This window comes from Abramis brama (assembly GCF_963993115.1).
Source record: "Abramis brama genome assembly, chromosome: 19".
Lineage (NCBI taxonomy): Eukaryota > Metazoa > Chordata > Actinopteri > Cypriniformes > Leuciscidae > Abramis > Abramis brama.
This window is the reverse complement of record NC_139981.1, coordinates 24,423,641-24,449,863: the sequence shown is the minus strand read 5'-3', so window position 1 is coordinate 24,449,863 and position 26,223 is coordinate 24,423,641. Positions and strand designations below refer to the sequence as shown.

At 36.2% G+C, this 26,223-nt stretch overlaps 1 protein-coding gene across 1 annotated transcript in view; it reads left to right on the top strand.

The window, feature by feature from the left end:
- The first annotated feature begins 3,557 nt into the window (after positions 1–3,557).
- Positions 3,558–26,223, top strand: part of epas1b (endothelial PAS domain protein 1b) — a 49,057-nt gene continuing 26,391 nt past the window's right edge. The window contains exons 1-2 of the mRNA XM_084092256.1: positions 3,558–3,839; positions 20,988–21,178. Coding sequence (XP_083948382.1) covers positions 3,814–3,839; positions 20,988–21,178 — 217 coding nt within the window. The 5' untranslated portion in view covers positions 3,558–3,813. The remainder of the gene's footprint in view (positions 3,840–20,987; positions 21,179–26,223) is intronic.

Sequence of the window (26,223 nt, the reverse complement as noted above, 5' to 3'; positions counted from 1 at the left end):
AAGATGAATTAATGATATTAAGAAGAGGATCTATGACCTCTGGAAGCATCTCTTTCAATAGCTTAGTTGGTATAGGGTCTAACGTACATGTTGTTGATTTAGTTAATTTAATGAGTTTAGACAATTCTTCCTCTCCTATAGCAATGAATGAATAAAATTGTTCCTCAGGGAGACTACAATGCAGTCCCTGATGCAATACTGTAGTAGACAGTTGCATAGTTATAATTTTCTCTCAAATATTATCAGTCTTGTAAGTAAAGAAGTTCATAAAGTCATTACTGCTGTGCTGCTTGGAAACGTCTGGGGTTGAAGCTTTATTTCTCGTTAATTTAGCCACCGTTTTTCTAATAAATACCTTGGGTTGTGTTTGTTTTCTTCTAAGAGAATTCGAAAAATACACAGATCTAGCAGTTTTTAAGGCCTTTCTGTATGCAATCGTGCTCTCTCTCCACGAAATGCGGTAAAACTCTAGTTTTGTTTTCTTCCAGTTGCACTCCATTTTTCTGGCTGCTCTCTTAAGGGCCCGAGTGTGCTCGTTGTACCACGGCGTCCGACTAATTTCTTTAGTCTTCTTTAAGCGCAAAGGAGCAACTGTATCTAAAGTGCTGGAAAAGAGAGAGTCAATAGTTTATTTTGCAACATCAAGTTCTTCTAAGCTATCTGCGATGCTGAGATGATGAAACTGATCAGGAAGATATTTATAAAGACATCTTTAGTGTTAGAATTGATAGTTCTGCTTAGCAACCTTGGCTAAATTAAGTATACATGACTGGATAATGTTTGATGGAAATGAAAGATGTCATCGCTCTGCTGCAGAATTTCAACGGCATCAGCATTGATTCCATGTAATAATATTAGATCTAGAGTATGATTACGACAATGACGAGTTCAGAAGGTCTCTAAATGCAAATCCCAGTGCGTCTGTTTCACAAGACAACAATAAGAACTTTATCTGCAGCCAGTACTAACTCTGATAGAAAATCAGCAAACTCTTTGATAAAGTCTGTATGGTGCCCTAATGGCCTGTATACAGTAGCCAGCACAAATGTCAAGCGAGATTTATCACTTACGCTAGATAACGTTACAAAGAGTACCATCACTTCAAAAGAATTATATTTAAAACTAGATCTCTGAGTAATACTTAAGATTTTGCTATAAATTACTGCAATACCTCCCCCTTTTCCTTTTAGACAAGGCTCGTTTTTATAACAGTAAACTTGCGGGGTGGACTATTTTAAAGTAATGTAATCATCTGGTTTTAGCCAGATTTCTGTCAAACACAGCACATCTAGATTATAATCTGTAATCATGTCATTTACAAAGAGTGTTTTTTTAGAAAGGGATCTAATATTCAGCAAACCAAGCTTTATCACTTGTTCATCTGTATTATATCTGTTTTTTATTTGATGAAAATCAATAAAAAATTTACCATTAAATGGGTTCGAGAGTTTTTTGTATGTACTAATTCGTAGAACAGACAAAGTCTCTATATGATGATATCTAGGTGAAAGAGTCTCTATGTGATGGGATTTATCTGACCTCAGTGACGTGAGACAGCTAGCAGACGGTCGGTTTAGCCAGTCTGTCTGCTTCCTGACCTGAGCCCCAGATTGTCATGTTTGAGCTCTTAGACTATGTGCCATATTACTAAAGAGAAGAGTGGCACCATCCCAGGAGGAATGAATACCATCTCTTTTCAACAGGTCAGGTCTGCCCAAAAAACTTTTCCAATTGTCTATGAACCCTATATTATTTTGCGGACACCACTTAGACAGCCAGCCATTGAGTGAGGACAGTCTACTAAGTATCTCATCACTCCGGCAAACAGGAAAGGGGTCAGAGCAAATTACAGTGTTTGACATCGTAATTGCAAGTTCACACACCTCTTTAGTGTTAATTTTAGTGATCTCCGACTGGCGGAGTTGAACATCATTAGTGCCTACGTGAATTATAATCTTAGTGAATTTACGATTAGCATTAGCCAGCACTTTTAAATTTGCTTTGATGTCAAGCGCTCTGGCTCCCGGCAAACATGTGACTATGGTGGCTGGTGTCTCTAATTTCACGTTCTGTGTAATAGAATCGCCAATAACTAGGCACTTTCAACAGGATTCTCAGTGGGGGTTTCACTGAGTTGGGAGAACCTGTTTGATGTTGTAATCAGAACGGAACAGCGGTGTTTTGTCCCGTGACTATGCTGTCTCACAGTCACCCAGTTGCCCTGCTGCATGGGCTCTACAGCCGGAACCGAACAATCTACAGAGCTCACTAAGATAGTCGCATCCAAAGCAGTCTCTAAAGCCCTAATATCCTCGATTAAAGTTTGGATGCGTGTCTCTAGTTCTGAAATCTTCTCCATCAGCCTGACTAATTCCCTGCATTTATGACATGTGAAGCTTTCTTTGCCGACAGAGAAGTCTATACTGTACATGTAGCAGGCAGTGCAAGTGACAATAACAGAAGACATTACTCACCGTCTTTGTTGATTGATCCTACTCACCACAGTCGTTTGATGGACTCGTAAAGGCGCGAGTGAAAAAGACGGCAAGCATGGATGGCTGGTTAACTGGCTAGCGAAATGCTAACGTGTTGTGCTAGCGATTACGATTTAGTTAAAAGCTAGCAATGTCAGATTAATGTGATATGTATAATATTAGACAATATTTGATATATGGTGATGAGTAAGTTATATTTAGCAATATAAACAACAACGAATGATAGTACCAAACCACTCAGCAGCAAGGCAGACAGGAGCAATCGATATATATTCGCTTTAATATATTATGTTTTATTAGACAGGTAAGCAACTGTTTGGATACCTTAATCGACAGAAAACAAATTGTTATATAGCTCAACATGGTTAGTCTTATTGTTTGAATCTCTTGATTTACCGTAACATGTTTGTACCATGGTTCAGAGACAACACTATTTTGTCAAGTGGCTAACATAATCAGAAAGAACATTAACAGCATTTTCTCCACCATGCAATACATTTTAAAATTAACTGCATGCCATTTAGCATCACAAGCCATTAAAATGATATTCTAATATTGATCCATCTTACTGCAGTGTGCAACAAGTGTCATACCATCCACCGAGCGAAGTAACATTATAACATAACTTTCAACACACTCAAATGTATTTTTAGTTGGTCATTCCGTGTCAATTCAACCAGAGGTCCCCAGCTCAATATTTTTTATTTTGTTCATATTTTCTGAAGAAAGACAAACATAGTGATGAAAGGTAAAATATTAAATGTCACAGATGTATATTTTCTTAGTAATCCACTATTTTGTAGAGGGAGTCAAAATGACAATTATCACATGAGATTTGGAGCCAAATTACAGGGGGCTAAAAATGACTTTAGAAAGACGCAGCATTATTATTTTATTTGTACACAGAGATTGGTAGAACTCAGAGAAAGTAGACCTGCAGGAACATTTATGCAGGAGTGAGAGTCTTGTCAGCGCTGACGGTGGGCGGTTACCAATGGCGGCTCCAGCCAATCAGAGAGCTCTAATTGATTGCTCAGCTGTCAAGCACCCTTCAGTGAGACGCTGCGTTCTATGAACTTCACTGACCTGAAAACAAGCGAGGAACTCCCTCACCGCGCTTGGATTTGACAAAAGTGGGAGACTGTACGATCCTTGGCAGTGTTCTGAGACTGTACAGTCACTTTTGGCCTGCTGGTGGACTTTACTGCATTTTCACGATCAGTTTTGTTGTTATTTAACGCGAGTGCTTTGGAGCGTGTTCTGTTTGAACAGAGATCTGACTGCTGTCGAACTGCGGGAATAACGAAGGGACCGAGAGATGACAGCTGAGAAAGAGAAGAAGAGGTAAGTTAAGCGGGCTGTGAGTGAGTAATATTGTAGGCTACTCTGTTGTAGACACTGCAACTGTTGCGCAAAGTTCAGGTTTATGAAGTGGCAGCAACAAGTGAATCTCTGTATGAGACTAAAACGCGCTCCCGACGCTTAAAGCCAGATGGTTCATTGAGACACTCACCGCTTATTTGACTGTACCACACAACGTCATAAGCGAAAGAGAAAGAAACAAAGTTAATTTATTTATTTATTTATTTACCAATGTGCATGAGTAACTGTACTTTGTATTACCTTAAACGCATTAGATGTCAAAGCATCTAAATCTCTCTTTTTTATTTTTACTTTTTTTAATGCAATATAATTCTGTACACTGTAAAAAAAAAATATTTGTATGATTTATCACAACATTTTTTCCTTTTGTCAAATCAATTTAGATGAGTTTCTGTTGTATTAACAGTTTTTAAATTTCAGTGAACTTAAAATGTTAAGGCAACCAGTTTACTTACTTTTTTAAGTTAAACCAACAATATTTTTTTACAGTGTAGAAAATATTCTCTATTCTCTCATGTGCCTAAGCTTTTATTATTATTTTAAAATTTCTATTAGAGATACCTAAAATTATAAATAGTAGTACATTGTAAAACATATTTTATTTATCATTATATTATAACAATTTTAGTTTGCTTTCATTACAGTTACAATTCTTACACATTTGTGTAATTTGTACTAAATTTTATGAGTTTTAACTTAATTTTCTGAATCAGTAATTAAATTCAGAGTGGTTGAAACTGCATTTCGTGACTTTGGCACCACTTTGATTTCACTTGACCGTTTAAGGCAGCACTTATACTTTTACCTAGTGGGTTGAAATTTATTACAGTGAACAGGTTTTTGGTGAAGCACATACTTATTAGGTAGCATATTAATATTAAATGATCTTTACACAGCCTGGAAATCTCTGGTAACTTGAAGTCATGTGTATCTTTGAAGATTGAAGACCATCAGAGTGCCAAGTGTCCCATTAATGAGAGACAAATGGAGAATGCGTTTGTGCATGTGTCACGGCTCTGAGAGCGCCTTGAAGTCTGCCTCATCCTCGTGACGTTTATTCCCTAACAAGCTTTCTGCCTCTTATCTGATGAATCTCAGGGTGGCAGAACATAACCAAACATTGCTACAAAACTCAAATGAACAGAATGTAGGCTATCTGTCTACAGGACTGATTTAAAAGGGGTGCAAACACGTTAACCTCAAGACACAAGACTGTGAATTCTGGATGTGTTATGTGTGTGTGTGTGTTTTGTGTTTGTCTTTACTGAACCCATATGTTTTGGTAGCTTACTCGAGAGAGATTAGCTCAACCCTGACAAGTTTTATATATATTTTGACATGTTTGTATTCATGCATGTCTTGTAAGATAGATAGCCAGAGCCCCCTCCATGGCCCCTAGTATATCATAAGCTTCAGTGGGTTATAATTAGTGATGCACCCAAATGAATGTTTTTGATTTCATTTATTCGAAAAACAAAACGTAAAACGTTTTCAGTTGCCAATATTTCAGTGCGTCACTATTATGTTTGATCAGAACTGCAATTATGTAGGCTACTGTTTGCAATGACAGGAATGAGCAAGCCTCTAATGAAGCCATTGTTATGGTCATCATCACAGCTCTGAATGAACATTAAGTATTTGTGTGCTCATCAATTGCCTGAATTGGTCAGTTTGGACACTTTTTACTCACCATTTGTTTTAAGTCTAATTCGTTCATTATGTTCTTGTAGTTCTCCGTTACGTCACCCTGAATCATCAGGCTTTGTCTGTGGTTCATTCTGTCACTGAGTGGCTCATTTATGAAGAGCAAGGCCGTGCTTTGTGGTGCTCTATTAACTCCCTCAGGCCAAAAGCTGGACATTATCCTGTTTGTAACTTTCAGAGCTTTGTCCTGAACACAACCACTTACCTGAACCTAGTTACCTTATTCTCTTCTAAAATTCATGTTCTACTGAGGAAGGAAGTAAAAGGAAGTTGGTGACCTTGGTATTAATATTTAATTGATATGTAATAATTATTATTTAATTGGTATTAATGTGTGTTATATACAACCCAGGATCATTTGAAAAATCTGCCTGTGGTGGCGTTTTTGCACAATACATTGCTTTTGGCATTTTTCTCGACACTTTCAAGTGAATTGTACATTGCACTGTGCTAAAAGTGCCTTCGTTTTGATCTGAAACAGAATAATGTGAATGTGGCAATGTTTTATTATGTTGGTTGTTGTGCACTCTTAGATAAAAGGTTCAATCTGGTTCTAAATATAACCCTATGTTTCTTGGCTCAATTTTGAAGAACACTTTATGCTAAAAAAGGTTCTATATAAAGAGAAATTTCTTAAATGATTGCATAATACTTTCCTTTCTAATGGGTTATTTCAATGTGTGTTTATGAGCTGTTTAATTCATAATATTTAATTAAAATGAATTTAAAACTAAATTAATTAATGTAAACTATAAATCCATAAAATAATCCCATTATTTTTTTAATCTATTGATTATTATTTTATTTTTTTTAATAAATTTTTTGGTTAATTATAACAATAAGTAATAACTGAAATGTTTTCTTAATTTATTCCAGAGATTAAAGTAGCTCTTTGAATATGTTCATTCAGCTGTATAAACGGATGAAGTCACAACCGCATTCAAACAAACTAATTAACTAACCATAGCGACAGTATCAAACATGGCAGTGTCCATATAACTGTCCATAAAAGTTTTACCACGATTATAAAATAAATGAGGTAAAAAAAAAAAACACAGTTTAGATCAGTCTCGATATTTTTGTAATTATTCCCGGGAGTCGGAGCCACCATTATTGGGGAGCATAAACAATGCAACTCATCGACGGATTCCACACAAATCGACTAATTTAGATACGTCTTTCCAGTAGTTAAATTCCTAATTGGGTTTAAAAATAATGCCCCACCTACTGTAAACCCTATCATTAAACCTAAGCGATAGTGATAACAAAAGCAAACGGATGAAAATCTAACCATGACATTTTAGCTTGCTTCTACAAGCCTTTGAGCTCTTTTATCGTGGCTTGTGGTTCACGGGGTTCGTACCAGAGTTCTCTAAAAATGAGCTACTGAGTTTACTGTCAGAAAAGCCAAACATCTGAAGCTGGTCATGTGATGCATAAATCAGTGTATTAGATTGCAAAACATGCAGTGTTTATTTCAGCTGAAAACTGCAGTGAATTGTAATGTGTGTGTAAGTTTGCAAAAGTTTAGGTAGAGGCCCATTTTTGCAATGAGTCTAGGTTGGTCATGCCCCATCTCTATGAGGGTTCTCAAAGCATTTCACAAGCTTGTATGTGAACATAATGCTTGCGATTCCAAATATATTTGGTCTTTACAGGTTAGCATACTAAACAAATGGCTTACAAATAGACACTTGATATTCTTCATGCTGTCACCTTATAGATCAAGCACAACTTATAGGCTACAAGGCTAGGTCATAAAATATTCAAAAGTTTGGGCTCAGTGAGATTTTTAAAAAGTTTAGTATTTTATGCTCATCAAGGCTGCATTTAGACCTATTTGATTAAAAAAATCATATTGTGAAATAATATAAATTATAATAAATTAATAAATTATAATATAACTTTTTAATTAGGCTACTCCTGTCTTCAGTGTCACATGATCCTTCAGTAATCATTCTAATATGCTGATTTGCTGCTCAAAAAACATTTCTGATTATCAATGTTGAAAATAATGTGCTGCAATAATAAAAATTTTTTTGTCGAAACAGTGATGCATTATCATTCAGAATACTTAGATGAAAATAAAGTTCTCAAGAACAGCATTTATTTGAAATTAAATAAAAAGAAAATCTGTGTTAAAAGTCTTTACTGTCACTTTTGATTCACTTAATGCATCCTTGTTGAATAAAAGTATAATTTCTTTCAAAAAATTAAAAAACTTTGACTTAAGCCCTATTCGCACGGGATTAGTATTACCCCTGGACCTCTGTAATTAGGAAATTACCCCCTGACGTCTGTGTTTTTGGTGGCTCATTCACACGGGCAAATAAATGTTCGTAATTCCCTCGAGTTTACGGACTTTACAGCGTGCGCCCACCCATTCACACTTCACTAGCTGAACGTGCTGAAACGAAGATCGCGCTGCAGTATTGCAATTCAAAAAAATAACTTATTTAAAACCAATTTATTAGAGAAATATATTATAGAATATCATAGTATTGTATAAATATATAATATATCTTCTTTTTCTTTTATTCTTTGTCCATATTTACAACAAGCCTGCCTGAAGAAGGTATTATGAATACCGAAACGTCGCGATAGGCTTGTTTTTCTATTCATTTTATTTGGTTTATTTCATTTTATATCATTTTTACTCTTTCACACTTTGATTTCTTGAGATAGCCTACTTACAGGATGGACGTCTTTAGAGGCCGTGTGAGACAAAGAAATGCTCCACGATACAGACTACTAAGTTACACTACCACAAAAAGCGTCCAAACTTTCCAAAAGAGCTTCCATGTTGCGCCAAAATACTTAATTTGACGTTTCCATGACAACGGTCCGAGTTGAGCTTCCGGATCACGTCTTTACTGTAGTTTGTTTTCTCTTTTGCAGCACTTCATAGTTTTTATTGGAGAAAAACTATAATCGGATTGGAGTAGATCATATCGAGAGATTTTATTGTTAATATAGTTTTAATACAGACGTAAAATGGACTGTTAAACGGCCCATAATGGTTATTACGTTCTTTAGAAAACGATAGGCTCACAGAAAAACAGCCCAAATCACAGACATGGGGATTCGCACGGGACTGGTATTATCAGAGGACCCATGTGTTGGCTGAATTACGGTAGGTAATTTTCGGGGGAATTTTTACAGACATTTTTACAGACATGGCAGATTCACACGGGATAAAAATCACAGACGACCTCTGCGATTATTACAAATTACCGGAGGTCCCTAGGTAATACTAATCCCGTGCGAATAGGGCTTTAGTGTAATCTAGTTGGCACAGACCCAAAGTACCAGTGTTAATCAACTAATTAAGTAGTTGACTAGTCAGTACCGTCACTACAGCTAGTTGGAATACCAAATATATACTGTGGTATATTAATCAGTCAGGAACTTGGTATATTTCAAAGGTGATATCAAAATCTGTAGGCCAATTGATCGAATTGGTTGAGTTTTGAAAAGTTGTCTATAGGGTAATTTTTTTTTTATTTTAATTTATTCATCCTGTGATGAATTAATCTATGACATAGCAAAGTTATTTGTTTGGTTGAGTGGGTGGAATTGATTTGTGATTAATTTATGTTCAGTTCAAACGGTTTCACTGGATCAAACTCTTTTGCATTATCACTAAAAATAAGCCTACCTGAAGCCTCACATTGTTCATTTATTAAAATATTTTAGTAAAAATATATGTAGATATCTAATAATAAACAATATATACTGTATACTGGATGTATACTATATACTGATTTGTTATAGCCTATACATTTTACTGTATTTTACTTTAATTTTGAAATGAAATGAAATGTGAAATGAAAATTCTGTCATTACTTACTCAGCCTCATGTCGTTCCAAACCTGTGCGACAATCGTTCATCTTCGGAACACAAATGAAGATCTTTTACCGACTGCCGGGGTTATTGTGGAGGGGGAGGGATTTGAGTAAGTCATGTTTGTATTTAAGAAGATTATGTTTGTTCTTTTGTTAAATGTTTTGTAAAATTCAATAAAAATATGTTCGCAAATGAAGATCTTTATAATGAAATCTGAGAGCTTTCTGTCCCTCCATTGACAACTACGCAACTACCACTTTCAAGCCCCAGACCTCAATTTTATGAAGCGCTTCGTTTGCACAAACAAACATAATTTGCACTTTACAAAATAATAATCTCCAACGCGCATTCATGCAACATCTGCTCTCGCGTCAACACCTCGCATGCGCTGTGGTGCTCTCGTGAACGTGCGTAATTAATGACAGAATTTTCATTTTTGGGTGAACTGTCCCTTTAAGTTCTTGAATGCATTTCTATTCTCGCCATTACAGTCAACAATATTTAAAATATCAACAAGTCGAAAGGATAGTTTCTCTGAAAATCAACCCTGAAGCCCTTTAGGGTCATTTTGACATATTATCGTCAAGCGACTGCATGATTTAGCGCATGCTTTCTGTCTTTTCCACTTTGTGTCATTTGTTATCAGCAGCAATAGGCATTTGAGTGGATCTGGACTGATGTGGGCATTTAAGACCTTTGTTTTCATAGGAGAATCTAAGATATGAGACTTTTGGTGGGGAAATTCAAAGAGCCTCCCAGCTGTAGGACAGTTTATTGTGACAGGATCTCTAGAGAAGGCCTGAACGGAGACTTCACAGTCCCCACCCTCCGCTAACTGCAGGGGTGCGAGGCACTGCTCTCAGTCTGGGAGCTTATTTTCTCCTTCTCTTTTTCTTGTTTTTCTCCCTCTTACTTCAGGCTTTCTGCTTGCCTCTGATTCAGTATCTCTCCCATCTTCTCTTTCTTAAGGCACACTGATCTTTACTAGTGTTTTTCCACTCTTTACCTCCTCCTGAGACTTCCTGTTCACCAAGCCCATTCTTCCTCCTGACGCATGCTTCAATGTCACGTCAAGTTCTAACATCAGCTGCTTCCAGATGAACTTTACTCTTGTTACCGTTATTTGGTGTCCGTCACTGAACTACGTCATTGACTACTACAGTAAACTTTGACCATGATTTCCTAAGTGCGTAGAATTCCTAAAAAATATAAGTAAACATCAGTGTGCATGACAGGCAGAAATGGAACATCATCTGAATTATCCTAATTAATTGTCTAGCAAGTGTTGGGTCTCTCTTTTACTTTCACCTGACATTTTTATGTTCATAAATTTGATATCAACCAGTGTTTAAATTTTATTTTATTTTTTTATATTAATATAAAGTATACTGTTAAGTATACGTTCTGAGGAACCATACTTTCGACCAGTTGTTTTAAATATGTTTGGCTACAAGAGCAAGAATGGCTAGTCAAGAAGAATATTACAGAAGTAAAGTGCAAGAAGTAAAATAATAATAATATGACAATACAGGACAGTGATAGTGATAAACAGTAAAGTTTATCTACACATATGTTCACTAAAACATTTAGCATGCGAGGCTTCTGTGGGGCTTGTTTTTGAGTGATGACAAAGTTCAAGTCAGTGGAACAGTTTGAACTACACTGTAAAAATGATTTTTTAAAGTTGCAAATAAAAGATTATTGGAGTACATTTTACAAGAAAATACTATTTCAGTTTTTCTTCTTTAATTACGTTACTTGCCCATTCTTTGTAATTTACTAGCAATTTCTGATAGACAATTGTTTGCCAAAATGTAAATTAATCAAACTTGGAAATGAAAACGCACGCACGCACATACGCGCACAAAGCAAATATGTGTTCATGGCATAAACTTAATATAAATCAAGACCACTTTTCAAAATTCAATCAATTCCTGATTAATAAAATTACATTTTAGATTTTGGAAATATACTTTATATATTTTATGCATCTATTTTTGTCTATATGTTCATATTTTGATAAAGATGCATATTACATTTGTTTATTATTGTTGTCGATAATGTTATTTTGCTTTATTATTATTAATTAAAGTATTTCTTCAAATTTCTATATTTTTTATTTCTCCTTTCAACACAGTAGTAAGTAGCCTAATCATTAGTCTGCAACCATTACAACATAATACGTGCATTTAATATTATCAGTTATTTATTTATATCCATCTAAATATTTTCATCTTTGTTTTCAGATGTGCATAATTAAGCTTAAAATGATACCCGTTGGGTGATGTTCTTAAGAAGTCCACCAAATGATGTCATATATTGGTAGAGCTGATATCTGAATATTGAAAATGTGTATATATACGGGTCATTTTGAATCCTTCTGATGATGCTCAGATGAGCCTGATTATGCTGGATCTTTGAATCTGGCCTTTTCTGTAAAGCTGCGTTGAAATGATTTGTATTGTGTAAAGTGCTATAGAAATAATGGACACTGAATGGAGCGGTCCTCTTGAAGAATCCTGCATGTGCTTGAACAACTGTGTGGTGTGTGCCAGTATTCTTAAGTGTGCTACAGCATGTCCGCTCTCCAGTTTTGCCATCAGCATGATGTAATGTAAACCCCATCCATTTCTGTGATCTTTCCTCTCCTGGTCGAGAGGGTTGTATCCTTGTATCTCTGATCCTTTGGAACAGAAAGTTCTCAAACCAGTCCAAACAACCATCGCCGGGAACGTTCTGTTCCAAAGGATCAGAGATTAGCCTAGTCGTCATTGTTCTCTGTTTGTGTTTAGCAAGATGCCAAAATGAACGGAAAACAGACTGTAAGCAAGCGATGGCTTTGGTGTTTCTCATTAGAATGAGTGGTCAGGCATGGGAAATCTTAACCTGCTCCTCCTCTCAGACTTCACCTCACCTCTCTGCTGCTGCGTTATACATTAACAAAGAGAGTCTGCCCTGGACTTGAAGAGAATTTAAATGTGGCCAGACACAGAGTTTACATGATACCGGTAATGTGTTTACAACACATACTGGGCTTATTTTCCTCATTGATGTGAACTGAATTGGAATAGACAGCAAAATGAAATGCATAATCCAAAAATGTACTCAATCTCGTTTCATTTCAAAGCTGTTTGACTATAAAAGGAGAGATTTTGAAATCCAAACTGCTAGTTTCCATCCATTGAAAATTGACAGGGTCCAGATCACTGATGGTGTTTGATGTCACAATGTCATCACTGGCAGATTTGAATTTGCATAAGTGTGAATGTGACCTGAGAGAGACTCCTTTGCTCTGTCGTTGAGCCTGAAATAAGTTTGAGTTAAAGTACTAAAATGAGTAAACTAAAAATAAAAAGCGCAATTTAAAACAAACACAAAACTAATGAAAACGACAAAAGCACATAACAATAATACTTAGTCCCCCTGTAGTAAATCGTTTTATCCCTTAAAACTCATCTTTGCTCACCAGAATTATATTTAAAAGTTTTTTCCTTAAACATTTCTTAATGCCTTAAAATAGCTTGAATTTAACTCATCAACCCTTGCCTCATTTAGTATATGCGGTTCTATGAATATGCAAGTTAGCCCCGCCTCCACTCACTCACACCGGCTCAGAGATCCACTCATTGATGATCACACATTGACGTGATTGGTTATGAATAAATGTGAATATACTTGAATTGATGTTATAGTTTGGAATGACAGTAAATGATGACATAATCTTCTTTTATAAGTAAACCATTCCTTTAAGTAATAGCAGATCATATCTTGAGTTTTATATTTATCTTTAAAGTAAAAAGTAAAAAAAAAAACCTCTTATCAGAGATGTGGTCTAGACATGATGTGCTGAGGCAATTATGCGGGTGACGCAATTTTTATTCTGTCTAGGGCTTTTCTTGATCCAGTTCGCCATCTCTCTTCATCATATCTTGTCTTTTGCACTTTCATCTGTAATGTAGTGGGTTAAAAATAAGCATTTAAAAGGTAGCCTGCATTACAAAGGGTTTGTAGACGATTTTTTTTTTTTTTTTTTTTTAGCACACTAAATGTGCTTGTGACCTGTTATTCTTTCCTCTTTCCCGGGTGCATAATGATGTAGTGCACTGTAAAACAATAATTTCTGTTGAATGCCAGTTGCAGCATTGAGACATATGCCAGGTATGTGCTTTGTAGGGGTCATTTGAAGTTACGTCTCGCTTCTTTCATGCACCATTAGCATCTTGCAACTTTTAGAGTTTCAAAATAGTATGTTCCATTGGCTGATTCTGATGCTGACTAAGATATGCCTCAGGTGAAGGCTGTATAAGACATTGTTGGGAGAATACGCTGTTACGCTAATCTGTGCCATGCTTCAGGTCGCACATGTGGACCATGAAGATTCATTGTACAAGCCTAAAACTGCACCTTTGCTCCGTTTACCTCATGCTCTAGGAATCCCTTGAGAAAAGGCCGAACACAGGCGCCCGCATCCGCAGACTCGGTGAGATGATTTCATGCGCCAAGGGTGATTATTTTGAAAAGCTGTTCCTTTAATCTGGTTTTACAGCTTATCTTGGTCAAAGGTGGGGCACTTATGGTTTATTATCTATCTATCTTTTCAACAAATTCTTAGGTTTTTCAAGAATTTAATTATCATTCCAAAGAAGATAATTTTTCAACCTTATAATTTTAATTATGCATCATATTTTTATATAATAATCAGCAATATAATAATTTTGTATATTATATAATGTTTTAATACAGTTTATTTATGCGTATACACTACTGTTCAAAAGTTGGTGTCAGGAAGATTATTTATCATTCTTTAAAGCATTTTTTAAAGTTTTTATTCAGCAAGGATGCCTTCAGTTGTTCAAAAATGACAGTACATTTATAATGTTGCAAAAAAAAAAAAAATGTATTTCAAATAAATGCTGTTGTTTTGAACTTTCTATTCATCAAAGAATCCTGAAAATAAAATGTCATGTTTTCCACACAAATATTAAACATCACAACTATTTTCAACATTGACAATAATAAGAAATGTTTGGCATCACAGCAATAAATTTAATTTTAAAATATATTAAAATAGAAAACAATTATTTTTAGTAATAATATTTCACAATATTAGTCTAAAACCACAGGGACTATTTTACAAATTGCATTATATGCATAATAATTTAAGTGAAAAGTTATATTGAAAAGTACATGCATTTCAGATTTCAAAATCATGAACCTTTATTAAATAAAAAAAAGCTTACTTCCAAAAATCCTGAAGACTTTCACTTTCAATTTTGATATAATGAATAGTTTGCTATGAAATTCCCAGGTTCCCCATGCCTCGTGCGACACAGAAGCCGTTTGAGGAGGTTTTGGGACAGTGAAAGGTCAGAGCTGAGTTCTAGGAAAGAGCCTCTCATTACGGGGCAGGAATAGCGGGGGGGACAGCGCTTAATTTAGTGCATTTCATGCAAGGCAAATGGCCATTCTTTCAGTCATAAGGTAGCGTGTCATTGTTTGCATGCCTGAATAGGTCAAGACTGCTTAGTCAGGTTTCGTGTTTATGGCTTCTCCCGTGCCGTGCGAGCGTTTTATCATTAACTACATCTGTGAGTGCAAGGCCATCGGTCCACCTGTTCGGCCAACCTGCTAAACATAGGCTAGTTCAAACGGGTTTTCCAAGTCAATAGCTCAGTTAAGTTTGTTAATGTATTTATTTGTGGCTTTGTCAGGATCTGAAGGCAGCTCATATTTCAGCTTCAGTTGCTTGACTTCAGGATCCTCATACAGTAGCTCATTTGTCAAACTGAAATAGATAACATCCTCATGACAGGGTGATGTCTATCGCTTTTGCGTTAAATACTTTGAATTCTCAGTGTGATCTGGATGGTTCAACAGCATGTCAATCTCGGCACAAACTTTTGGTAAAGTGTGCTTTGGATGAGTGTTTGATACTCTGCTTTGAGTTTCACTGAACTTGTTTGTTTGTTTGATTTTTGTTGCATTCTCGTTGGTTTGGAAACTTACCAGTGTTACTGTTTGCTTAAGTACAAAGGTGCAAGTGATGTTACAAAGTGATCTCAAATAGAAAATAAACCCTGTAACTACTTAAAAATATGCAGAATGTGTTGCTAACCTTTTAATACTGGAGCCCAGTTGAATATGAGAGAACGGAAATGCAATCATATGTGAGGAAGTTTTGTCTCGCTGTGGACCTCATTTCAAGAAAATAGGTTCTTGTCACATATTGATGTCTTCCCTCGATACAATGAATACAAACTTCAAAACTGCATGGTTTGTAGTGTTGCAGGAAAGTAGAACATATAAAATGTTTGGATGATTTTAATTTATTTGTTATTATTTTTAATTTTATATATTATTTGCTTACCATAAAATTTGAATAATTTGTAATTCATTGTTTCTGAATATCAAATCTCTACTGACTTTTAGAAGCGTAAATGTAAGAATAACTTTTTTTATATTGTTTGTCATATTTAAGATGAGCACTTACTGAACTAAAGCAATTTATGCTTGCTTGATTATCCATACATGTTTTTGAAAAATCTTGTTAAAAATGAGCATCAAATATGATTAGGAATTCATCATTGTATTGTATTGCATTATATGTTTTGCCTTCCACAGTAAAAACTACAGAGCTTTGATCATGAAGCTACACATTTATATGATATTAAGACATTATTGGGAGATTCAGAGTGACAACTGATTTTATGTTTTTTTTTTTTTTTTTTTGTCTGCTATACAGTTATTAATATCTCACAGATTTACATTACAAGCTATCAGAATTTCATCTTTTTGGCCATAAATATCAGCAACTGCACCAAATTGCATATGTTTGCTCAGTTTGGGCCTCTGAATAAAACTGAGGTTTTTATTTCCTCAAGTATGAGCTCTATAAAAGCCTGATATAAGTGATTTTATATATATATATATATATATATATATATATATATATATAAATATATAAATTCTTCACATGTCAGGCTTTACAGGGTTAAGTGAGTGTCACTTATGAATATAAATTCAGTGAATAAATGTATGATATGAATGAATGAAATATGGCTTGAGGGAAGTACTGGTCAGAGCATTATCTCTGTTGCCTGTCATACTGTAACACATTTATCAGATTTAGTAGGGTGACTTACTGTACCAACATTTCATCAATCGATTTTAAACAAAATATTCTCAATTTAAAACCTGAATTAATAACAGGTAAATCCACATAGCGACAAGGTGCTTGTAAAAAAGTGCAGTGCATCTTAATGTGTCTGAACATGATCCGCAATGTCCGATTTACTTCTGTGAGGTGACAGGAAATTACAGTGACAGCAAAGAACACCTCCCTATGCATTTAGAAATGTATCAGTTTCTTTTGCGAAATTTCTTTATCTTAGCTTAGTACTTGCTTAACAAGCTGGCACTGAAAGCACGACACTGAGCAGGTTAAGTTACAGTCAAGGCAGCCAGATACATCAAAAGCTGATTTACTGAAAGACATTCCAGAATAAAATGATCAGCAAATCAAATTGCAGTGGCAAAAGTTACCTTTTGCTTCTTCAAATCATCCTATTGAGAACCACGGATGATACTAGAGACTATAGCAGCTGTAGAATGAGATTTGAAGGTTTTCAGTGATGCTTTGCATGTAATATTTGGTGGAACAGAATCTTTAATGATAGCGGTTCTTCGGGTCACTGCCTGTTTTCCATTGTTGGTCGTCATATGGTCTTGCAGCCTGTAGACATCCGCGTTTGCTACACAGGGTTCAGAGGGTTCACTAGAGCTCTATAGTCTGAAGGAGCGAGTGAAGCATGCAAGACCTTTCGAAAGAAGAGAACTTGAGCTTAGACCGACCTCAGCTCAGAGTGCGAGGAGAAACTGAATTGATTTATTTACTTTTGTATATGTGTATGACACGCTTGTGCTATCAGCATCTTTGTATTGCAGATGTACTGTACAATTTGACCACTTGGATCATCTTAGCTTGTATGGTAGTTTAAAAAGAACTTTATAAAATAAGTCTTTGGTCATTGAAATAATTATTTGCCTTTGCAACATACTGTACAGTATCTACACATTTGTCTTCTGCAGTCTTATTGGATGCAGGACTGGAAAAGTGGACATCAACATCCTTAACACAGTCTCCATAGAAACCAGCCCAGTACTAATTTATTTTCTTCTCAATAGAAAAAGAGGAAGAATTGGCAGGAGTATTGTTTCTGCTATAATATAGATTTATTTGGACTGCGTCACATTGAGTTTTTACTTGGTCCTTCTTAAAATTGTGAGACAGACACAGTGTGACACAGTTAAACATCAGTCATTCTCACTAAACTACGATATATGCATGTAGACATGGTCAAGACGATCTGCTGAAGTTCAGACTGAGCATCAGAATGAGAAAGTAAGGTGATTTTAGTGAATGTGGCATGGTTGTTGGTGCCAGACGGGCTGAGTATTTCAGAAACTGCTGATCTGGGATTTTCACACACAACCATCTCTATGGTTTACAGAGAATGATCAGAAAAAGAGGAACTATCCTTGTTGAATCCAGAGGTCAGAGGAGAATGGCCAGACCTGTTCAAGCTCAACAGTAACTCAAATAACCACTCGTTACATCCAAGGTCTGCAGAAGAGCATCTGTTGTATTCACACAACACGTCAAACCTTGAAGCAGATGGGCAACAGTAGCAGAAGAACACACCGGGTGCCACTCCTGTAACTGGACAATAGAAGATTGGAAATGATTGTCTCAAGTTCTGCTGCAACATTCAGATGTTAGGGTCAGAATTTGCCATAAACAACATAAAAGCATGGATCCATCCTGCCTTGTATCAATGGTTCAGGCTGTTGGTGGTGTAATGATGTGGAGGACATTTTCTTGGCACACTTTGGGCCTCTTAGTACCAATTGAGAATCGTTTAAACGCTTACCTGAGTATTTTTGCTGACCATGTCTATCCCTTCATGACCACAGTGTCCCCATCCTCTGATGGATCCTTCCAGCAGGATAATGCACCATGTCACAAAGATCAAATCATCTCAAACTGGTTTCTTGAACATGACAATAAGTTCACTATAATCAAATGGCCTCTTCAGTCTCCAGATCTCAATCCAATAGATAGAGCAGCTTTGGGGTGTGGTGGAACAGGAGATTCACATCATGGATGTGCAGATGACAAATCTGCAGCAACTGCATGATATTATCATCAATATGGATTGTTTTCAGTACCTTGTTGAATCTATGCCATGAGGAATTAAGGCAAAAGGGGGATCAACCCAGTATTAGCTAGTTGTACATAATTGAGTGTACAGTATATTGTTTTTTAGTTGTTCTTCAGAGATGAATGAAATGAAAATCTGTTTACAACATGTGGGTTTTGGTGTAACTGTGATCTTGCGTCTTGCACATAAGGGTTGTGTTATGCTACAGTTACAGTGAGTTAAAATATCACTCAGTGCTGGTGGTGATGTATCTCGCCCTCTGAAGTGACCCACAAACCACAGCTCAAGGCACTCCAAGTGCATGACTAGCACACTTTTGCTTGTCACACTGAGCTTTTTTTTTGTCTCTCTAGCTGAAAATTCTAAAAATGATCAATATAACATTAAATAAGGTTACAGTTTCATTTATTATATTAATAATTTTTTTAACTATAATAATATTTTTCTTTTATAATGCAACACGATAGCTGTGGAAAGTAATGACTCGCACCTTCTGATTTCTTATTTTCAGTTATCTTGTGATTTTTAAATAAATATAAATATGGTTATAGATTATCAATGTCATAGAAATAAACTCCACCAGTCTTGGTTGTCAAGATGGATGGATGGATTAATTATTTGATCTGTAATCAGAGAGTTGTCAACATTCAACAAGATAAATGGGAAACAAATTCTAGTTCCTGTAAATAATCTCTTTTCATGGGACAGATGTGTTCTAATTTGGGACAATATTTTTGTTTATTAAATTCAGGATGTAGCTATAAGTGATCATTCCCATAAGCACTTAAACCAGCCAGGAATGTCCCACTTGAGATCTGGCATTGACCCATCCGCTTCTGACAGTTTGGGCTGACTAGAATAAATAAAGCGGTACAAAGTTATGAGTTCCTTTTGCGGTGTCATTATTACTGATTTATCCTGTTACACAGTTTATCATATGTTTGGGCTGTAGCCTGTTTATTCTAAGTTTTTTTCACTACTAATCCAACAAACTGTTTTCTTTGTTGGGTAGTTTATGGGTAGGGTTAGGGGATAGAAAATACAGTTTGTACAGTATAAAAATCATTGTCTATGGAATGTCCCAATAAAAAGTGCGTGTGTGTATCTGTGTACTTGTACAACTATCTTTGTGAGGACTGGTTTGGGTTTTAGACCATCAGAGTGAGGACAAAGAGAGTAGTGAGGACATTTTGGCCGGTCCTCACTTTCTGAGAACCCTTTAAATGCCTGCTTGAGGGTCAAGACTTTGTTTTAGGTTAATTAATTATAATCAGGTTATAATTAGGGTTCGGGTTAGGCACTTAGCTGTGATGGGTAGGGTTAGGGTATGGAGCTTGAGATTGCATTGTGTCAATGAATGTCCTCTCAAAGATAGATGTACAAGAATGTGTGTGCGTGTGGATTCATTCGCACCTGCCGGACACTGGCTCTTTCTCCGCTGGCCCAGTTTTTGGGACTGATGTCTGCTTCTGCAAGAGTGACTTGAGTTGAATAAGAAAGACTGTCAAGGGCACAAAGAGAGTGTTATTCTCTTGAAAAACGTGTAGATACACAGATAAATTAAATGGGTTGAGCATTTCTGTGTTTATGTCCAGTGTGCACTTAACAACTTAGAGAATATAGAGACTTTCTTCTTTCAGACGAATACAATCAGAGTTATATTAAAAAATGTCCTGGCTCTTCCAAGCTTTATAATGGTAGTGAATGGCTGTTTCTGTTTTGAAGGCCATAAAAGTTCATCTATCCATCATAAACAAACTCCACACGGCTTATTTTGGAAAAATATCCAAATATAAAACTTTATAAAGTAAAATAACTAGCTTCCGGCCAAAAAACATACGGATTTCACAAAAGTCTAAAGCGCAACTTACGCGAGTAATGCGACGTTACTGCTGATATTTACGGTACTTCCGACGTCAAAAGTTGTGTAAGTTGCACTTTAGGTGCAAGTAGACAGCGTATGGCCGTTTGGCCGGAAGCTAGAACTTTACTTTGTAACGTGTTAAATATGGATATTTTTCTTACATAAACGCATCAATTCGCTCCAGACAGCCTTTATTAACCCCCCAGAGCCGTGTGGAGCACTTTGATGATGGATGGATGCACTTTTATGGATTTCAAAACAGAAACAGCAATTCACTGCCATTATAAAGCTTGGAAGAGCCAGGACATTGGTTAATATAACTCCGATTGTATTCGTCGTTTTGAGTGAACTATCCCTTTAAGGGAGAAACACAAGAGTGAAAAATTTTACATTTTCTTTGGGATTGACCTTCAGTTATTCTTAATCTGTTGAAATATTTTTATCACATATTTTCATGTTGTTTCATATTGTAGGTGCAGCTCAGAGCGGCGTAAGGAGAAGTCTCGTGATGCGGCGCGCTGCAGGCGGAGTAAGGAGACGGAGGTGTTCTACGAAGTTGCCCACCAGCTTCCCCTCCCACACAGCATCAGCTCACACCTGGATAAAGCATCCATCATGAGACTGGCCATCAGCTTCCTGCGGACACGCAAACTCCTCACCTCAGGTACATATCAAATGCACACGTGTGACTGGGCTGAATAAACATACTGTACAGTATTTAATCATAATATGTAATCATAATAATATGCTGCCTTTGGGCATCACAACATTGATTTGACATTGACAGAAACTATTGAATTTAGTTTTAATACACTTTATTTTGTTAAGTTTAAGTATTTTGTTTAAGTCATCTTTTTTAACTGTTTCAGCAATAATTTTAATAATTCCTATGTTTCCGTTCAATGTCGCAAATTTAACATTTTGCATAAAACATTTGCGAATAAAGCAGTGTTTCCATCCCATGTGTTCAAGAGAACAAAAACGTCACTCCCTGGGAAATTGGCACAACTGATCTGTGATAAAAATGGAGGTTGCTGCTACAGTACATCATAAATGACTTGCATCTCAGAGCGCGCAGACGAAACGCAAAACACGCTGTCAATGTTATCTTGCGTTCAGATGCTGGTATTTGAGAATGCAATTGTGGGATTCGGGAGATCCCAAACGCTTCTGGGAGGCCATTATATTAAAACATTCTGATGACAGACTTTGGCTCAGGCATTACAGAGAATGATCAAACCAACATTTGAGATTCTTTGCATCCAGTTACATCCACTGTTGAGGCAAAGTCATGTGAGGTTTTTGTTGCACATATTCTTTCCATCGTAGTTTATGCACGTCCTCTTATCGGATGAATTATTTTTATTTTTTTTCAATTGAGCACTTTGAGCATTTTTATGCGCATTTTTAGAATTGATTCGCATCTTGCCGTTTCCATCAAGCGTGTTTTTTTTAAATGTGATATCCTGAAATACGCATAAAAATAGGTGGATGGAAATGCAGAACCTGATTTTTACCAAGTGCAACGTTCCTGGATCAACATTCCAATCAACCAATCAGATTTGAGGGATACATTTACAGTTTGTCAAGTTTAGACTTACTACCAGAGTTAGGTGCTTCTACATAATTTCCCTCTGATTTTAGGGATGACTTATGGGGTTTAGGGGTAGAGTGGGATATGGTTAGGATTACATTTTGGGACATGAATGTTTTTCCAGGATCAACAAAATATGACCCAGGAACGCGTCTAACTCAGCAAAATCAGGACGTCCGATGGATACAGCTACTGACTGGTGCATATTACTACAGTTATATTTGCAATTTGAAATAAATAACAGTTATCAAATGGGTGACTCCATCACAGATGTCACGTCAAAGTAGGAGTCGCTTTGCAAATACACACTCCGATGATAATCAAATGCTAAACCTTTAGTTTGATCTTTTATCTAGGTTCACTTATGAGGAAATGTCAGACTGCATTACGGTTACTGTTGTATTATACAAATGAGAAGGTGCTTTATATAAGGATATAATTGTGTTAGTGAATATTGGACCTGCTGTAACTCTGTCTGGGTTAATTATCTTTAGCTGTAGGTGCTAATCTTATAAATCAAAGATTGCATGAATGAAACAATTTAATGAAAACCTACAGAGTATAATTAATAATGGGTATGTAAGCTTCAAGAGTGTGTGATTTTTAAAGTGATAGTTCACCCAAAAGTTTAAATTCTGTTATCATTTACTTCCCTCATGTCGTTTCCAACAAGTATGGGTTTCTTTCCTTCTTTCTTCCATGAAACGCAAAATGAGAAGTTCAGCATTATTTTGACAATGCTCCTTTTGTCCTGGATTCTAATTCAGCCTGCCAGATTCCTAAAAAGGGTATAAAAGAACTATAACAGTATCATAAAAATCCATACAAGTTGTGCACTATGTTTGCCAAGTCTTCTGAAAGCTTTGTGTAAGAAACAGACTGAAATTTAATTCTGAATTTATTTTCTGAAAATATTTCAGTCCACCATAGCATTCAAATTTCATGAGTTTTCAAAATATCTCATTTTGCAAAATATTCTCATTTTGAGTCACTCAGAAGGAAATAAACTTATGAGGGTGAGAAAATGATGACCGGATATACATTTTTGGCTGAACTACGTTTTATAAAACCATGTGTATGACCGAACCTGTGCAAAATTCCCTTTATAAAGGGTCTAGAGTGCGCGGACAGTGCGCACATATTTACACTAAGTTTATTTTTTTATAAATCATGATTTGTGTATGGAAAATTGCGTACGCACATTTCAATGCCTTTTTTTGTGCGTTCGCAACATTTATACATCAGGCCCCAGGTCTTTTGAAAGTTTCTTTGTCTAAAGCAGGTATGGCGAGAGGATGTGAGTGTGTTCGTATTGTTTGTGTGTCTTGATTTATAAAATTAGAATCTCCGGAAGCTGGACAAAGGAGCTCCTGCATTCGACATTCCGTTCTGTTTGCAACAGACACTAAAAGGACAGGGATCACAATTAATACGCAGTTAGAATGCAGAATTGGCTCGTTTCTTTCAGTTTGTACTGTTGGACTTGATGTGACTTGACAGTCAAATGTTCAGGTTCATGCTGCATGCAGAAATGGAAAGAGAGAAGTAGGGGAGGGAGGGGAAGAAGACATTGAAAAGCAGCCCTTTCAGTAAGAGATGGTACATCAGATAGTGTTATCAGCAGGTCTGCAAGCTCTGTACTGGAAGCCTGATTGGTGCTTTCTTTAAGGCTGACGCTCTCCGTCGCAGGCCAGCCAAAACACAGGCCAACCCTGGCGCCGCACATCCATCCATCCCCTCCTCCTCTCGCCATCACCCTACCCGTGCTGAGGGTGCATGGGAAACACCTTTTTTTACATAAGATCCACACTCCCACTGTACTGATGCTTAGAACTGATTCAGTCATTCACTTGATATTATCTATATTCGCTCTTTTCGCCCATGGGCGGCTCTAAAAATGTGTTCTGAAATAATGGTTGACGAGATATAATCTCATTGAAATCAATGACTCACCATCTCTCTACTATCGTGGTTATGATTCTTTACAGTCTCAAATTGGCATAGTGTTACAACAAAACATGATCATTTCATATCATTTTGGATTTGATGTCGTTTTAGGCTGAAAACTATGTAGGGGTGATTGTTGTTGCATTTATCAGTAAGAGGCTTTAAGATGCCATTTCTTCTAGTTAATTCTGTTCAAAATTCAAAGGTCTGTAGATTTGTGTCAAAACAAATTTCTACAAGGTTTTGTTTTTTTGTGTCATGTTTTTGTGTCGTTTGGTGTTTTATTTTTGTGTCGTTTGTTTTATTTTTGTGTTTGTTGTTTTGTCGTTTTTGTTTGTGTCGTTTGGTGGTTTTTTTTGTGTCTTTTTTGTTTTTGTGTCTTTGGTGTTTTGTTTTTGTGTCGTTTTTGTTTTTGTGTCGTTTGTTTTATTTTTGTGTTTGTTGTTTTGTCGCTTTTGTTTTTGTGTCGTTTGGTGTTTTTTTTTGTCTTGTTTTGTTTTTTTGTGTCGTTTTTGTTTTGTTTGTGTCGTTTGGTGTTTTTTGTGTCGTTTGTTTTGTTTTTGTGTCGTGTCGTTTGTTTTGTTTTTGTGTCGTTTGTTTTTGTTGTTTTGTTTAGGTTTTGTGTCATTTGATGTTTTGTTTTTGTATCGTTTGTAGTTTTGTTGAGGTTTTTGTTTTTGTGTCTTTTGATGTTGGGCTTTGTGTTGTGTCGTTTTGTTTTGTTTTTATACCTTTTCGCTCCATATTATGTAAAGCAAAACATCTTGTAATCTTGGTGGACTAAAGAGTTCCCAGATGTTCTGCGTGATCTTGAGATATCAATAGTCAATATTTCTACAGCTCAGATCATCATTTGCCCTTGTAGATGCATGTGTTTCAGCAACCAATGCATTCAGATTAGTTGACTTCTCTTCCAGATGATCAATTTCTGCAACCCCAATTTTGGGTGCAGTTTTGTTTCATCTCAGAATGAAAGCCTCAAGGCAAGAACCCCTTCAAAGACGTAACTCTAATTCTCCCGGGGCCACGTTCTCTAGGCTCGGCTCAAATCCAGCCCTGGGCTCTCAATGGGCCTTGAGAAAGTTTCTTATCTGGAGGAAGCACACTGGAGCAATCTCAGGCTTCCGACCCCCCAGTGTGGAGCCGCTCTGTTCTCCGTGTCCTTGTCCACTCCACCTCCCGCCTGAAGCTCTGCCAGATCTACTGCAGTACTGGCAAACCAAAGTCTGGCACCCCGTCCACATTTTAGTGGCGGTATTACCAACCGGTCAGGAATTTAGGTTTTTCCAAATTATCACTTTGACTATCACTATTACTATTTACAATTATTATTTTTTTATTTTTTTTTATTTTTTTATTAAGCAATCATATATTGTAATTTAATTATATATATACAGTGGGGTCTACTAGTTAATGCAATGTGGTTCTTTATTTGACATCACACAAAAAAAAAGAGTTCAATTTTTTTTTTAAATAATGTTTTCAATGTGGTCTCAGTCTTTTGGACCTCGCCTTATTATTATTATTATTATTATTATTATTATTATTATTATTATTATTATTATTATTATTATTATTATTATTATTATTATTATTTATTTATTTTTTACATCAGAAATTGAATACGCTTAGAGAGTATGTACTAATACAGGGCAATGCAAATATACATTATACTGCAAAGTTTGTGTTTTTCCAAAAGTGTGTGTGATCTCCGGATAAGCATAACCACAAATATTGTCTTTGATTGCATAACCCCTTCTCATATGTTTCTCACAGATGTGGGTTTTCCACATACAGGGTAACAGCTGGAGTTTTTCTCTTTAAATTGAAATGAACAGATTTGGTGCCATCATACAGCAGGGCATGTGGGTGTCTGTGTGTCCATATATGTGGGTATTTGTAGTGTGTGTGTGAGTGTACACTACAGGTTTATAGTACATTGTGGGGTCCCCATGGGTACAAAAGCTTATAAATCATACAGAATAAGAGAAGAGAGAGAAGAGTTTTTTCGAAAAAAATGCAGAAAGTTTTGTGTGATGGGTAGGTTTAGGGGTCGGGTTAGTGTAAGGGGATATAATATACAGTTTGAACAGTATAAAAACCATTACGTCTATGGAGAGTCCTTACAAAGATAGTGAACCGTGTGTGTGTGTGTGTGTGTGTGTGTG